This window comes from Prionailurus viverrinus, chromosome B1, assembly GCF_022837055.1.
Source record: "Prionailurus viverrinus isolate Anna chromosome B1, UM_Priviv_1.0, whole genome shotgun sequence".
Lineage (NCBI taxonomy): Eukaryota > Metazoa > Chordata > Mammalia > Carnivora > Felidae > Prionailurus > Prionailurus viverrinus.
Genome location: NC_062564.1, coordinates 86911285 through 86928706, shown reverse-complemented (window position 1 = coordinate 86928706; position 17422 = coordinate 86911285). Strand labels below are relative to the sequence as shown.

General features: G+C 40.1%; 1 protein-coding gene across 3 annotated transcripts; it reads left to right on the top strand.

Annotated features, from left to right (window-relative positions):
- The first annotated feature begins 319 nt into the window (after positions 1 to 319).
- RAB33B (RAB33B, member RAS oncogene family) lies at positions 320 to 15244 on the top strand. Of its 3 annotated transcripts, none has more exons than XM_047855134.1 (3): positions 320 to 541; positions 986 to 1253; positions 14223 to 15244. In XM_047855134.1, the coding sequence occupies exons 1-3, from the start codon at positions 441 to 443 to the stop codon at positions 14661 to 14663; spliced, it is 810 nt and encodes a 269-aa protein (XP_047711090.1). In that variant the 5' UTR covers positions 320 to 440; the 3' UTR covers positions 14664 to 15244. The 3 variants fall into 3 exon arrangements, with proteins under 3 accessions (XP_047711090.1, XP_047711089.1, XP_047711091.1); XM_047855133.1 differs by having other exon boundaries at positions 320 to 790; XM_047855135.1 differs by lacking the exon at positions 320 to 541 and adding an exon at positions 615 to 749.
- The last annotated feature ends 2178 nt before the right edge of the window (positions 15245 to 17422 follow it).

Here is a 17422-nt window from a genome sequence, read left to right as displayed (position 1 = left end):
GAAGACTCCCCGTTCAATACCCCCGAGTGGCCCGCATGGGATCTGCTCTACTTTCTGGACCTGGGGCATTAGCCAAACGAGCCCAGGGCACCAGAGTCCCGTGGATACCCTCACTTGGCCTAAGGGGTGTCCTCTGTGCCAAGGCGGCAGGCGGCCTCGAACTCCCACCTGCTCACTGCCAAACACGCGCCAGCCACGACGGAAGGCGGCAATACCCCAAGCGACCGGGAGCTCGTCCCCAAGCGCATCTCGCGACGGGCGGCCTCTCGGCGGCGCCTCACGCCCCACCCCCTCCAGTCCTTATCGCTGTCCCAACTCGCGGGGTCCAGAGAGTCCGGAGGAGGCAGGGGGTACAGCCGACACCACAACCTCCCAGCTGCAAGCCAAGGGAACTCGCTTCCACCTCCAAGTCCGGGGAATCCCCAACGACGTCGACTACAATGCCGAACTCGCCATCCCAGCTTTCCGAAGACTTCACAGCCCCTCACCAGGCACCCGTTGAAGGCGGCTCTTCGGCCCTCTCGCGAGAGAGTGCCTGGTGGTACCTCCTTCCTCAGCTGTCTTTCTCTTCCCGCCCCCAAAGTGATTGCGCGGCTTCCTCCGGAGGGCGGGAGCCTTGGACGTGGCGGGGCCGGGCCAGCCTGGCTGCCGGGCCTGGGGCGCTCTGCTTGGCCGCTCGGCTCACTCGGCCGCTTGGCTGGCCCTCCGCACCCGCCGTCCAGCCCCCGGCCGGTCCCCTGCCTTTCCAGGTAGACGGCCCGAGTAACGGCGGGGTGGAGCCGCGGGCCAGGTGGGAGGAGCAGTGAGCCCGGGCTGGTGGGCGCCACACCTGCGCGGGGCCGGGGCGGGAAGGTGCGCACGCGCGTTGCCGGGCTGGAGGGCGGTGGCTCCTGCGACGCTGCGCAGCCGAGCCGGCAGGCTGGGCGCGCTCGCTCGCGGTGGCGTAATCTCTCAGCCTTTCTGCGTCTCCTTTCCTCCGCCTCAGTTTGGGGCGGGTCCGGAGAATGGCTTCGGAGATGGAGTCGTCTCTCGAGGCAAGCTTCACGTCCAGCGGTGCGGTGTCAGGGGCTTCAGTATTTCTGCCTCCGGCTCGCTCCCGTATCTTCAAGATAATCGTGATCGGTGACTCCAATGTGGGCAAGACGTGCCTGACCTACCGCTTCTGCGCCGGCCGCTTCCCGGACCGCACCGAGGCTACTATCGGGGTGGATTTCCGAGAACGAGCGGTGGAGATTGATGGGGAGCGCATCAAGGTGAGCGGATGGGGGACTGTCAGGGAGGAAGGACGCCCTGGGGTGACAGTTCCCAACCCCACTGTGGGTTAATCGCTGGCCGCGTGCGAGGTGTGCGCTCCGTTTTTTCTCAAGCCTATGTAGAGATTGGAGTTGGGGATTGGAAGGATTTATCTGTAACAAACTTATAACGCAGTGCTCCGCAAACTTTAATGCCCCGCGATTTACCTGGGCAACTTGTGTTTTTCTTAAAAATGCAGATTCTAATTCGGTACGGAATCAAGTGATGCAGATACAACTAGTCCATGAACCATACCTTGAGAAGCAAGAGTGTAGAAGGTATCCATTGGCAGTGTCTCCTGTGTTGGGAGTCAGTGAAGTAAGACCGAAGGAAAAAATGAAATTTCTCAAGCATGGAAAAGTCGTTTAATAAATATTACTTATTAAACAGGCATCTGAGCACTGCCCTAGACATTGTGGAAGTAAAACCTTGTTGTCTTTGAGGAAGTAGTTAGGTATTCTCTTGCATGCAGCTTTGCCACAGAAGTTTCTGTATGACATTGACTTGTTTAGAAAAATCTATTTTCCTGCAGAAACATTCTATACACGACAGTTCCTACTTGGTTTGCCAAAAGGGCATTCTTGGTGCCACCCTCTCCCTGTTCTTAATTCAGACCCCAGAAAAAGCTCTGCCTTCCGTATACTGCATTTACTTTTTTGCTTTAAATTAAGATGTCATCTTTACCTCGGTCCCCCTGTGGGGGGCGGGGGGGATAGATTCATGTCTTCATTCTTTCCCTCACATCCTTGAGGCGAGAACAATTTATTTGTTCTCTAACCACTGCCCTTCCCCACCATCCTCAAAGGGGTTTAAATGCTAATGATGTAAAGGAGAAATTGGATTGAAAAGAAATCAGCCTTCTATAGGTCCTTTTGCCTTTTAGTTTTTACTTTAATTTTTTATCATCCCATTCAGGTTGCCAGTGGTGGTCCTTTGGGTGTACTGTAATAGGGAGTTAAGAAAGACCTGTATGCATTACAGAGGAAAAGACCTGGTAAGAAGAGACTGAATATTTTTCATCAGAATTAGGTTGGGCCCAGAAGCCTGGGGGTGAGGAAGATATTGGGGCTTCTGAAGTTTGAGAGAGAGGTTAGTTGGGGAAAAACAGAAGTCCTGGGAGAGAGTGCATGGGCTTTGGAGCCCAACTGGCTCGGCTCAGATCTGAACCTATGAAAGGGTAAGGATGGGCTATGTGTCCTCAGAAGGGTGACCATGTTTGCTCAAGACTGTCCCAGTTTTAAAATGAAGTCCCACATCCCAGGAACCCCCTCAGTCTCAGGCGAACTGGGGTGGTTGGTTACTGTAGTCCTTAGGTTGCTTAATCTTTCAGAGACCATTTTCTCTTCTGAAAAATTGGGATAATGCCATAAGAGATTAGATGAGAACATATAGGAAGCACCTGATTTACAACTGATAATCTTTTTTTTTTTCAACGTTTATTTATTTTTGGGACAGAGAGAGACAGAGCATGAACGGGGGAGGGGCAGAGAGAGAGGGAGACACAGAATCGGAAACAGGCTCCAGGGTCTGAGCCATCAGCCCAGAGCCCGACGCGGGGCTCGAACTCCCGGACTGCGAGATCGTGACCTGGCTGAAGTCGGACGCTTAACCGACTGCGCCACCCAGGCGCCCCACAACTGATAATCTTAAGATGATTCTTCTCTGGTGGCTTTACATCATTGTTCCTCTTTGGCACAGTCATTTTTGTGGCTGTGCATCCAGAGTGTGAAGCACAGATAAAGTAGGGCATATGCAAAAGGTGAGAGAAATTCCCCCCAAAGCATGATTTTAAAGAAATAAGTAGAGGGAATGGAGGCAGGAGAGGAGTTGGGAATTTCCTTCCTTACCTACTTTTGGGTTGCCATTTGTACTTTAACATCTCAGATGAATCAGGTGCAAATTTAAGCGGTATTTATATTGAAAAAATACAAAACATGTCTAGTGTCTAAGTTGAATACTTAACTACTGGGGTAAGTGCTGGCAGTCATAAGTGAACCAGAACCATAAATGGATGAATCTGGGAGCCAGAGTTTATTCTTCTGGATAAGAGAAGTATGATAGGGTGCCTGGGTGGCTCAGTTGGTTGAGTGTCCAACTTCGGCTCACAGTTCTCACGGTTCTTGATCTCATGGTTCGTGAGTTCAAGCCCCACGTGGGGCTCACTGCTGTCAGCACAGAGCCAGCTTTGGATCCTCTGTCCCCCTCTGTCTCTGCCCCTTCCCTGCTCATGCTCTCTCTTTCAAGGGTAAATAAGCATATTAAAAAAAAAAAAAAAAAGATATTAAAGGAAAAAAAAAGAGGAATAAGGAGAAAACATTTTTTTTTCTGGGATTATTCCTCCTGAGCTTCAGCTTAACCTGTTTGGTTGGTAGAGTCCTGGAAACTGAGTTCCTTCTTCTTCTTTCTAAGGCCTTAGCCATTGACTTGTACCTCCAACTTTTAAGACTTGAAAGATTTCTTTTGTGGTCGAAAAAGACACTTACAGAAATACTCTTTTTAAAAATGCTTTTGAAATGTTTATTTATTTTTGAGAGAGAGACAGAGACAGAGACAGAACATGAGCAGGGGAAGTGCAGAGGGAGGAAGACACAGAATCTGAAGCAGGCTCCAGGCTCTGAGCTGTCAGCACAGAGCCCAATGTGGGGCTCGAACTCACAGACCTTGAGATCATGATCTGAGCTGAAATCGGACTCCCAACCAACTGAGCTACCCAGGTGCCCCCCCTTACAGAAATATTCTGAGATTTCTGTAGTAGAAAAGGATAGGACTATATTGGACATTTTTTTCCCCAAAGCTTTAAGAAACACAGACATTGTTGGGGCGCTTGGGTGGTGCAGTCGGTTAAGCGTCCGACTTCAGCCAGGTCACGATCTTGCGGTCTGTGAGTTCGAGCCCCGCATCTGGCTCTGGGCTGATGGCTCAGAGCCTGGAGCCTGTTTCCAATTCTGTGTCTCCCTCTCTCTCTGCCCCTCCCCCATTCATGCTCTGTCTCTCTCTGTCCCAAAAATAAATAAATGTTGAAAAAAAAAAATTAAAAAAAAAAAAAAAGAAACAGACATTGCAAAGCAGCCATATGTTATATATTGGACCTTTTTTTAAAAACTGTTTTAGTGTCTTAAAAAAAACTGAAGTGAATGTAGAATTATGTCATGTGCTGCTCCTGCTTTTTCTTTGTTAATCTGCAATACATCTTAAGTGCTGCTGAAATGTTCATACGTATTTTCTCTTTGGAAAATTTTTAGCCTGATCTGAAATGACATGTCTTTTCATTTTTCATCTTCAATCGAAAGCTGGAAAGCTTTATGTTACTTTACTGATAAAATGATATTCTAGACATTTTTATTTGGTAAAAGTGAGATATTGTGTTGAATGTTTCTAATTCCGGACTAGAAATTTTTCAGAGAGTGTGTCTTATGGCAGTGCCCTTTCAGTTAAAATGTTTTGTGAAATGTAACAAAGTCTATATTTGTTACTCTGTTCCTAAGTACTATATATGTATGGTTGGAAGAGCAGAATCTTGTTTGCAGAATTTTTGAAGTTGAATAAAATTATAAACTGAATTCCTTAAATAAAAATACATTTGATTTTTAAATTAAGACTCAACCCTAATCCTTATGCTCCATCCTTGTAATGTGTATCCCCATCATACCTAGCTGTGTTCCTTTCATACAAGCATTTTACAGCGAGACACCAGCGGAATCATTAAAGCCTCATGTTGCATTTGGTCCATCTTCTCACTAGGGGGCAGCAGTTTCTATTTGAACATTGAGATGGCTTCCTTTACAGAGGTATGACATTTTGCCATGTTAAATACAAGATGTTAATATTAACTAAAGGAAAATAATCAGTACCTCTCCCCTATTGGTACAACAAACATTTAATGAGTGATTGCATGAAAGATGACATTTTTGTTAGTCACAAGAATTATGATACACTGTAGGGGTTGGCAAATTATGCTTGAGGGCTAGATATGGTCTGCTGCCTGTTTTTATGTGGCCTGCAAGCTAAGAATGATTTTTACTTTTTTTATTTTTTATTGTTTTTTAAGTTTTTAAATTTATGTTGAGAGCGGGGGAGGGGCAGAGAGGAGAGAGAGAATCCCAAGCAGACTCTGCATTGTTGGCACAGAACCCAGCAGCATGAACCCATGAACCATGAGATCATGACCTGAGCTGAAATCAAGAGTCGGACGCTTAACCCCGATTTTTACTTTTTTAAATGGTTGGGGGGAAAAATCATAAGAATATGGTTTTATGACAGGTGAAAATTATGTGAAACTCTGATTTTAGAGTTTGTAAACAAAGTATTGCAACACAGCTATGCTCGTGTCTGCATTTTGGGCTTGCTTTTGTGCTCCAGTGGCAGAGAGGAGTGGTTGTGACAGAGATGTTAGCCCCACACAACCTAAGATACTCACTGTTTTGACCTTTTATGGAAAGAGTTTGCTAACCCTGATATAGTGCATAAATGAATTACTGTCCTAGATTAGGATAAGATTTATATACCTAAAAAGGTGACCAGCAAAATCAGGTGAAGAATGAGTGCCGAGTTATTGTTTGGGTGTGGGTGGAGGAATCCTTTGTGCTTGGGGTGCTAGGTGCAGTCCCACTGGGGGGGGGGGGGGCGGGTTTTCTGATAAGGACCATTAGCAGGATGCTCCCGTGGGATCAGAGGTTCTTGTGGAAAGGTGGCAAGTGAGAAGAATATGCAGGTATTGGTAGCAACGTTTGTGAAGAGTTTGAAAAAGAAAGCTGAAGAGTCAACTTCAGGTGCTCCTGGGTGGCTCAATCGGGTAAGCATCCAACTTTGGCTCAGGTCATGATTTCAAAGTTTATGAGTTTGAGCCCCGCATCGGGCTCTCTGCTGTCAGCATGGAGCCTGCAGATCCTCTGTCTCCCCACCCCCCCCACCCCCCCCACTGCCTCTAACCCAAACGCGTGCGTGCACACAGACTCTCTCAAAAATTAATAAACATTAAAAAAATTATTTAAAAAAAGAGTCTAGACTTTATTTTGTATGCATGGCAAAAAGTCCAGGTGTTTTAGGAAGATAAATGTGGCAGCAATTGAGAGTGAATCTAGAATAAGATACAGTTTGCCCCCTGACCTGGTTTTCTATCTACATTCTCTCCCTTGGTAGTCTCTCAGTGTCAGCTGTCACATCCGTGGAGATAACTTCCAAATCTTTGTCTAGCCCACCTCTCTCCCTGTCTTACTGTGCATTTCCTGCTGTCTTCTAGACATGGCTATTTGGATAATCTCTCCTTCGCCTAGAATGTCTGAAGTGAGTTCATCTTCCCTGGCAAATCTGTTTCTCCTGTTTCTCCCCACATCACCTAGGTTGTCATGATGGCATCCCTCCTCATCTTCGCAGCCTTGTCCCCTTTCTTTTGCTCCCTAAATCCAGCTGGGGCTCTACATGCATGATTCTGTAATCCATCCTTTCTTCAAAATCCTAGTTTTAAAAATCCCTCTGGTCTGTTGCAGCAGCTCAACTCATCTCCCATGGCCAGTCTTCAGTGAACCTGTTTTATACATTGTTGCCAAAATGCCAGATTAGTGTTGCACTCTAGGGAGATTAATGTTCTCTGCCTCAGATGCCCTGGGTAGTTCTCCACTATATTGTAAAATTCCAACTTTTAAAATTAACGTAGGACTTCCTTCCTTTTGCTTCAGACTGCCTTTCAAACTTTTTTTCCCATTAATTTCCTTCAAGTACCCTAAAGTCCAGCCGCTTGTTTGCTGATCCCTATGTTTTCCCCTTGCATGCCCCACTGCCTGCCTGGAACATTCCCCCTGCCCATATTTCACCACATGTAATTCTTCCCTATTCAACTCAGTGTGTCTGTCAAAAATATCACACCCCTCCTTCTCCATTCTATTTCTTCCTTCTATGAATTCCCTTTAGCAATTTACCTGAGACTTTAAATTATCTCTTTCCTCATTGTATTATGTAGGTGTTTCTTCCTCTTTTATTAAGTCTTACTCAGTCCTAGAGCAGGATCCATGTCTGGAAATGCCGTAGACTTTTTCGAATGTCTAGCTCCGTTTCTAAACTATGGCGTACTCAGGGAATACATGTTGAATGTATGGAAACAAGGAGATCAGATGGTAAGCTACTCTGGAAATCTAGGATTGAGGTGATAAGGGAACTAATGGAAATTTGGTAGCTGATCAAAGAAGGAAAATCATTTGGATTAGTACTTTTATCATTTTCAGTCAGACAAAAACAGTATTAAATCAGTTTAGACAGATCATCTTTCATTTTGGTGATGATACTACTAAAAAAACTTTCATCAACAATAAGAATCTACTGTTAGTTTTTTGCAAATAATAAGGTTGAAATTTTTGTTGGAACTTCTATTGGAATTTAAAGTAGAGATTTTTGAAATATTATTGAAATATGTTTCATGTGCATATAATGTTTTTTTTTATTTTATTTTATTTTATTTTATTTTATTTTATTTTATTTTATTTTTTCAACGTTTATTTATTTTTGGGGCAGAGAGAGACAGAGCATGAACGGGGGAGGGGCAGAGAGAGAGGGAGACACAGAATCGGAAACAGGCTCCAGGCTCTGAGCCATCAGCCCAGAGCCCGACTCGGGGCTCGAACTCACAGACCGCGAGATCGTGACCTGGCTGAAGTCGGACGCTTAACCGACTGCGCCACCCAGGCGCCCGTCATGTGCATATAATGTTTAAAATGGGAGTAATATCTATGGGAGCATGCATTAGCCATTTTCCATAAAACATTAACTATTTTTTTAATGTTTATTTTTGAGAGAGAAAGACAGCATGAGTGGGGGAAGGGAGAGTGAGTGAGTGAAGGAGACACAGAATCCAAAGTAGGCTCCAGGATCTGAGCTGTCAGCACAGAGCGTGACATGGGGCTCGAACCCACAAACTGCAAGATCATGACCTGAGCCAAAACCGGATACTTAACCGACTGAGCCACCCACGTGCCCCTAAAATATTAACTATTAAATTGGGAAAAATTGCTCTGAAAATACTTCCTAATTAAACCAGACAAGAGCGTGTCACTTCTTTAGTTTCCTAAGTGTTATTCTCCTTTGTTAAACACTGTGAACCACTCTACTCAAAGCTTAACCTCAAGACTTTTCTAAGCTATCATGGGGTTTGTTCTCTACCAAGTCTCTCCTCATTGGTTTCTCTCTCTTTAGGTCAAACTTTGTTTTGCCCTTCATGGCTGACAGTGTTTGTCATCTGTCCTGTCCTTTCCTTTCTGAGCCTCTGACTGCTCTTCCCGCAGACCCTTTGCCCTCGCCTCATGTTCCATGCAGGCTTGAAGGCTGCAGACCGTGTGGCAGTGTGCCTTTGCCTGAGCTCTTGTGTCAGCAATTCTGTTAGGAAATTCTGAAGCTTCTTTTTAAATAATCCTTTGTAAGTGCCTCATTAACTTAGTAATTACTTTTATGGCTTTCCAGTAAAGTGTGAAGAGTTATTGTTTCAGACCCCTTGTTTCCTGGAAGTCTTGATATGGTAGAATGCACGCTTTTGAACAAGATTGATGGGAAGCAGAGTACTGTTGAGGCAGGCCCATCCTAAAACAAACAAACGGTTTTCTTAGGAATAAACATCCTCATCATCACGTTTATTGAGGGCTTTTGCAGTTCTTTGAGGCAGGTCTAAATTCTGTGTAAGCATTAATTTTTTATGTTTAGTTTGTTTTTATAGAAGTGGTTGCTTGTTATGAAAAACAAAAGTAGAAATAAAGGGGGAAGTTGCCTTAAAGACAGCTATGGTTAATGTGTTGTTATATTTCCTTGTGTGCTTTTCATTTATTTACTTTAAACTTATAAATATTCTCTGCTTAAAACATTATAAGTCATTCTTCATTGATGAAATGGTTTTTGAATACCTGAGCTACAGGAAATGTTAAAAGAGAAAAGGTCAGCTGCAGTTTCTTTGGACAGCTTTTATATAGGTCATCCAAATTATTCCCCAAATACCTTTCTAAATGTTAAAGATACAGTTTGGTGTGGGTTTTTTTTGATGACTCTAAAAAACTGAAATATAATTTAGATACCATAAGATTTACCCTGTTAAAATATACAGTTTATTGGCTTTTAATATATTCACGAGGTTGTGCAACCATTATCACTATCTGCTTCCAGAACTCCAAAAAGAAACCCTGTACTCATTTTAACAGTCATTCCCCATTCTTACCCTACCCTCACCACCAGTCTACTTTCTGTCTCTGTGGATTTGCCTCTACTGGACATTTCATATAAAGAGAATCTTACAACATGTGGCCTGTGGTGTCTGGCTTCTTTCACTTAGGATAGTGTTTTCAAGGTTCATCCGTGTTGTAGCATGTATCAATACTTCATTCCTTTATTTTAATTTTTTAATGTGTATTTATTTTTGAGAGAGAGAGACAGAGCATGAGTAGGGGAGGAGCAGAGAAAAAGGGAGACGGAGAATCCAAAGCAGGCTGCAGGCTCTGAGCTGTCAGCACAGAGCCCAACACAGGGCTCGAACCCAACGAGCCATGAGATCATGACCTGAGCCGAAGTTGGATGTTTACCTGCCTGAGCCACCCAGGTGTCTCAGTACTTTATTCCTTTTTATGGCTGAGTAATATTCCATCATATGGACATTTTGTTTATTCTTTCATCAGTTGATGGATATTTGGGTTGGTTCTACCTTTTAGCTATTACAAATACTGCTGCTATGAACATTTATGTACAAGTTTTTATGTGAGCATATCTTTTCAGTTCTCTCATATACACATGGGAGTGGCAGTGCTGGGTCATATGGCAACTCTCTCTTTTTTAAAATAATTTATTAAAGTGAAATTCAAATAAAAAATTAACCATTTTAAAGTAAACAGTTCATTGACATTTAGTAGATTGGTAATGTTGCATAACCACACCTCTGTCTAGTTTCAAAATATTTCAATCACTCTGAAGTAAAACCCCTCACCCTGAACAGTTTCTCCCCATTTCCCAGCCCTGGCAACCACCAAGTCTGTGTTCCATCTCTATGGATTTTTCTATTTGGGAAACTTTGTATAAATGGAACCACAGAATATATGTCTGGCCTCTTTCACTTAGTGTATTCTGGAGGTTCACCTTTGTTGTAGCAAATATCAGTACTTTATTCCTTTTTATGGGTAAGTAATAGTCCAACTTTTTGAGGAACGGCCAAACTGTTTTCTAAAGTGGCTGTTCTATTTTATATCCCCGCCAGCAATGTATGAAGGTTCCAATTTTTCTACATCTCTGCCAACACTTGTTATTGGCCATTTTTTTTGTTGTTGTTGTTTTTTAATGGCCATCTTAATGTGAATGTAAAATGGTGTTTCATTTGTTTTTGATTTGCATTTCCTTGATTGCTAATGATGTTGAACATCTTTTTATTGGCTATTTGTATATTTTCTTTGGAGAAATGTCTGTGCAGATTCTTTGTCAATTTTTTAATTGGGTTACCTGTCCTTTTATTATTGAGTTGTGAAAGATACTAAGTATTCTGAATAGTAGACCCCTGTCACACATATTATTTGCAGGTATTTTCTTCCATTTTGTAAGTTGTCTTTTCACTTTCTTGATAATATTCTTTGAAACACAAACGTTTTTAATTTTGATGAAGTCCAATTTATTTTTTCTTTGATTGCTTGTGCTTTAAATATCATTGTCTAACCTGGTGGTCACAAATATTTATCCCTATGTTTTCTTCTAAGAATTTTATAGTTTCAGCTCTTACATTTAGGTTTTTTATCCATTTTGAATAAGTTTTTATATATGGTGTGAGGTTGGGGGTCCAACCTCATTTTTTGTATGTTGTCCCAGCACTATTTGTTAAAACAACTATTCTTTCCCCTGTTGAATTGTCTTGGCACTCTTGTTGAAAATCAATTGACCACAGATACATGGATTTATTTCTGGACTCTCAGTTTTGTTCTGTTGATCTATATGCCTAGTCTTACTCTAGTAGCACAAAGTCTTTATTATTGTAGCTTTGTTTAATGAGTTTTGACAGCTATCGTTTGAAGCATTTTTAATTGTTTGTTGAGTGTTTTTATTCTTAACCTGTTGGTTGAGATAAAAAAGTTGTATTTTTTTAAAAGAAAAGTTGTATTTTTAAAGAATTATACATTTACTTTATTAGCTCTTTGCATACACAGTGTAGCTAGTCTATTAATACTTATTTTTTTAGGTCTGAAACTAAACTTTGCTTTCACCGTTGAAGAAGCCAAGGTCTAGAGGTAAAATAGTCACCTAGTGGCACATAGTTGGCATTGAATACATAATCGTTGATTTAAACAGTTTAGTTGTTAGTAGTTATTAATTTGCTTTGCTGACAACTGTTTGCTTCTATCTCTGACTTATATGACACTAAGTCTTCATGGCCTATCTGCCAGTTATGTTGCTTACATCACGAAGGGGGTATTTTATAATAATTTATTTTGTGACATCTCTAGGAATGTATTGAGGCAAAACCTTGTGATTTGATGAGTAAATTACCCCTTGAGTGTAAGGGGTAAAGGTTTTAAAGAGTGTACATGGTAAGTAATTTTATGATGCCATTTAGCTACATATAAGAGAAGTTCAGCTATAATGATTTAACCGTGTAAGGTTTTATTTTTCTCATGGAATAAGGAGACCAGAGGCAGCAGTCTGTATGATGGTACTGTGTGATTCCAGGTCTGTGTAGACTTCCGCCATTCTTGTGTGTGGCTTTCTTCTCCACGGAGGCTCATACAATAGTTGCTGAACCTCCAGTCATTATATCCCATTCCAGGCAGAAAGGGTATGGTGAGAGAGGTGCAAAAGGCACGTGCCCAATGCTCCTATCTTTTTTTTTTTTTAATTTTTTTTTTTAACGTTTATTTATTTTTGAGACAGAGAGAGACAGAGCATGAATAGGGGAGGGGCAGAGAGAGAGGGAGACACAGAATCAGAAGCAGGCTCCAGGCTCTGAGCCATCAGCCCAGAGCCCGACGCGGGCTCGAACTCACGGACCGTGAGATCGTGACCTGAGCCGAAGTCGGATGCTCAACCGACTGAGCCACCCAGGTGCCCCAATCTTTTTTTTTTTTTAATCACACATCTGTAGTTTTCCTGGAAAATCCCAATGAAAGACTGTCTACAAATTATTGGCTAGAACTATGTGATTTGGCCTCCCTTAGTTCTAGAAGAGCCTGAGAAATCAAGTTTGTAGAGTACTTTATATTTCTGCCTAGAGCAAAATTTGGTTTATGTTAATTAGAAAGGGAGAATATTAAGGAAATGGAGAAATTTGGTCTCAAAAAGAACTGCTAGGGGCACCTGGGGAGCTCAGTCTGTTGAGCGTCTGACTTTGGCTCAGGTCATGATTTCTCAATTCGTGAGTTCAAGCCCCACATCAGACTGCTGCGGTCAGTCTGTCAGCACAGAGCCCACTTTGTATCCTCTGTCCTCCTTTCTCTGCCTCTCCCTGCTTGCACTCTCCCCAAAATAAACAAATACTTAAAAGAAAAATTAACTACCAAAAAAAAAAAACCTGATAAAAATTAGGGTAGCATGGGAGTGCATGGCTGACTCAGAAGAGCACGCGACTCTTGATCTCAGGGTTGTGAGTTCAAGCCCCACATTGGGTGCAGAGATTTAAAAAAAAAAAAAACAACTTAAGAAAATTAAGATACCATGGAAGAGATTGGTGACCAATATTTTCATCCCTAATCACACTTTTAAGGTGTATTTATTCATTCATTACATCTTAATTGAGCCCTTACTATATGTCGCCATATCCTGAGCAATTTGTATCTTACATTCTACTTACTTTTTGGGCCATCTGCAGAATCTCCTCATTTTCCTCTACTTTGGTGTTGTTTTGTGAGAAATCACCAGTTTAGGCTTCCAGTCCATACCGTGAACATTTATAAATAGTACAAGTCTGTCAATCAAAAGTCATCTAATAAGCAAGGGGTGCTTGGGTGGCTCAGTTGGTTAAGTGTCGATGTTGGCTCAGGTCATGATCTCTCGGTTCGTAAGTTTGGGCCCCGTGTCAGACTGTGCCTACAGCTCAGAGCCTGGAGCCTGCTTTGCATTCTGTGTCTCCCTCTCTCTCTGCCCCTTCCCCACTCATGCTCTGTCCCTCTCTCACTCTTAAAAATAAAAAAAAAAAACATTAAAAAATTTAAAAAGAAAGTTATCTAAGCAAATTGACCTCTAGTCTTTTCCACTGAGATCAGTATCCTCATCATTTAACTTCTTTAGGCAGTAAACAAAGGTAAGGTAATTCAGTATTTTAAGATAATTATAACACATGACTTATATTTAGCTTTAGATATTATTTTCCTCAACTCCCCCATATTTGGACTGGGAGATATTGGAATAGTCTTGTTGGTTGAGATGTTTAGGTTAAATAAGTGATTTTCTAGCCTTTTATAATTTTCAAGGAGGATTTTGTATTTATATTACATATATATATACAATCTATATTATGTATAAATTGTATATATAATATATATATATGTATATATCTCATATATATAGTGTGGGGACTAGACCTAATGACTCTTAGTATCTGTCCTAAGTCTATTTTAAAGTTAGTCTGGTGAAAGGTAGAGAAGGGCATATGGTAACCAAATTTACAGGGATTAGACAGTTAACGTGTTTGTTAAAACCTGATATATTTTTATTTAATATTTTAGAATCAGTTTTTGAGGTAAATTTCCTCCAGACAAATTTAACTTACTGAAATTTAAATGCTAAATTGAAATATTTGTTCTGATACTTGCATTAATTATGAGGTAATTAGTGTCATGAAATCTGGATCCCGTAAATTACACTGAAAAGGCATTATGGAAGGGAACAAAGTAATGTAAGTGAAGACGTACTAAAGACCATGCAGAGTTGATTAAAATTTTCAATATGTATGATTGGGATGAATTGTTCAGTTTTCTCTCCTTTTTCACTTTCAGATCCAGTTATGGGACACAGCAGGACAAGAACGATTTAGAAAGAGCATGGTACAGCACTACTACAGAAATGTACATGCTGTTGTCTTCGTGTATGATATGACCAACATGGCTAGTTTTCATAGCCTACCATCTTGGATAGAAGAATGCAAACAACATTTGCTAGCCAGTGACATACCACGGATTCTCGTTGGAAATAAATGTGACTTGAGAAGTGCCATTCAAGTACCTACAGACTTGGCACAGAAATTTGCTGACACACATAGTATGCCTTTGTTTGAAACCTCTGCGAAAAACCCCAATGATAATGACCATGTGGAAGCTATATTTATGACCTTGGCTCATAAACTTAAGAGCCACAAACCATTAATGCTTAGTCAACCCCCCGATAACGGAATTACTCTGAAGCCTGAACCAAAGCCTGCAATGACATGCTGGTGCTAAGTAACAGTCTTTATTATACTATCTAATTTTGACAAAAGAAATACTTTTGAAGTATGACAGTGATAAGTCATAAGATTTAATCTCAAGTATAATGGATCATCCTGACACTTTACTATTTATCATTGTCATGCTGATTTTTTGTATTTTGTATCTACTTAATTAAGTTTGTCACTGTGACAACACAGGGAAAAAGTTGGTTTTCATGTGAGGTTGAAAATGAAGCAAAGGTAGAATGAATCAGAACATTTTTCCATTGAGAACCCAAAGAAGGAGGCTTCAGATGAGAGCATGATAGTATTTTAGGAGTAAGTGACTGTTCAATCGTGTATTAATGGGATTGAAAAAAAAAAATTAAAGGTTTAGGACATACTTCCTAGGTGTGTCCTTTGAATGGGAAGTGTTCTCAATAGGATAAACCTGGTATTTGCCTCTGCCTATAGTTCTTTCTTTGTATTATTGATGTATTTAATTGCATTATTATTGGTACATTTTAGAGCCAAGACTTTATGTTGTTCCAGTGGGAGGAGAAGGCATGGAATGTTTTCTGGTTCTCTGTGCATAAAGAGTGACTTTTCCAATGATTCCAGATGCTTGATATTTCTAATCAGTATCAATCATATCTACAGAAGTCATTGTTACTTTTAAAAGAATAATTTGTTTTCTTACTAATTTCTGTTAAAATACACAAAAATAAGTCTGACTTTAATGAAAATGAAGTGAGGGGTGCCTGGGTGGCTCAGTCGGTTAAGCATCCGACTTCAGCTCAGGTCATGATCTTGTGGTCCGTGGGTTCGAGCCCCGCGTCGGGCTCTGTGCTGACCGCTCAGAGCCTGGAGCCTGTTTCAGATTCTGTGTCTCCCTCTCTCTCTGACCCTCCCCCATTCATGCTCTGTCTCTCTCTGTCTCAAAAATAAACATTAAAAAAAAAAAAAAAAGAAAATGAAGTGACATAATAAGGTGCTTTATATTTTATTTTGATATCTTTAGTGAAAAACCAATTGAAAACATTTGAGGAGTTGTAACTTGGGAGGAAAATAGTTAAACGTGGTTCCTGGCTACCACAGGAGACCTATTCTTAGCTCTTCGTAATTTCAGGCTCTATATCTGGCATAGTATCTCTTGTTCTCTTCCACAGTCAGTTAATTTAATAACTAAAGGTTGAATTAACAACTCAACTTCTATTTGGAGTGTAGCTCTGAAGGCATACCTCTAATTGCTATGAGTCTACATATATTTCTGTAATAGTATTGTGTTACAGTATATCAGTTTTTTAAATCTTTAAATTTTATGGTCACAACAAACTATTCCTCCTCAGTATGAAAAATAAATTAAATATTGAAAAATACCTTGTCTCTCTCCCTCAGTTGTGGAAAGAATAGTTCAATAAGGTTTTTTTGTACCCTAAATACTTTTATTTTGAGTTTGAGACTTTGCACATTGAAAATAGTAAGCTTGCATATAAAGCTATTACATGAATGGAATGTAAGCCATGAACTTTGAAGGGTGCACATTCACTGATTCTGATAGATTGACGTCCTTGATAATTCTAGAGGTAATTAAGCCAAAAGATGATTGTACTTAGAATATTTTCAGAACGTGGTAAATCAATGAACTATGTTATCTAGTGTAGTTTAGGATTTTTGTTTAATCATTACGGTGGTCCTAACTGGATAATCTAATTATAAAAATAAGATAATTCTATTAAATGAAATAACTGAAAGTAATAATTTTAGAAAATGATTACTCAATTTTAAATATTAGAGCTTAAGGAAAAACAGGTTGGCTTTATCTGTGTCTAGGGAGATTAATCCACTTTCTTATCTTGCTAGAATTAAAAATGGTTTGAATTTAAATTAATGTTGCTTTGTAACTATTTTTATAGTAAAACAATGACAACTGTGCTAATTGTGGTGGGTGTAGCAGTTTTTTAAAGAAGGGAATCTGTTTATTGCTTTTAAAACATTTTCTGAAGTGTGGGAAGAAAGTTTACAAACTTTCCACACACATTTCTGTTTTTAAGTGCTGTTAATAATGGTTAAAAAAATTATTTAACTTTATTTCTTTTTTTAAGAACTTAGTAACAGGTATCCTTTACAGTTCTGTGAAAGGACTTAGTTTTTCACTTTAATATTTATTAATTTTGAAATATTTGTATCTCATTTGTAATGATTTACTGTTTTAATTTTTTCTACATATGTTTTTATTTTTTAAAAGAGCATACTTATCAGTTGGGGGATAAAGCTTTTAGATATTTTCCAAAATATTTATAAAACATTTCATTGTTGAGAAATCACTTCCAGAATGGTGGCTATCAAACAAATAATTACAAATTTTTAAAGCACAAGTCACACATTTTGTAACTCCTACGTGAATTTATTTTAACTGTGACCTTTAATTGAAAACATCAGATATGTTTTGGAAAAGTCTTAATTTGAGAACACTGAAGGAAGCTAATTCAGAATCTAATGTAGTTAGCTATTAATGATGATGCTTTATTGACAGTATATTGCTAATATGTTTCCTCACGAAATCTAAAGTTAAATAATTTCATTGTGGAATAGTGTCACTGTAATGTTTCCCTTATGAAGTTCAATAAACCAGGTTTGCCATAAAGAAATTGTGTTTTATTCCCTTTGTTTGGTTGTTAGGATGATTGCAGAATAAAACAAAAAAATTTGTTTTTTCCCCCCTGGCCTCCAGGTAATTATACATTAGTATAATACATTAGAAACAAAAACTAACCTATTGGAAATCTATTT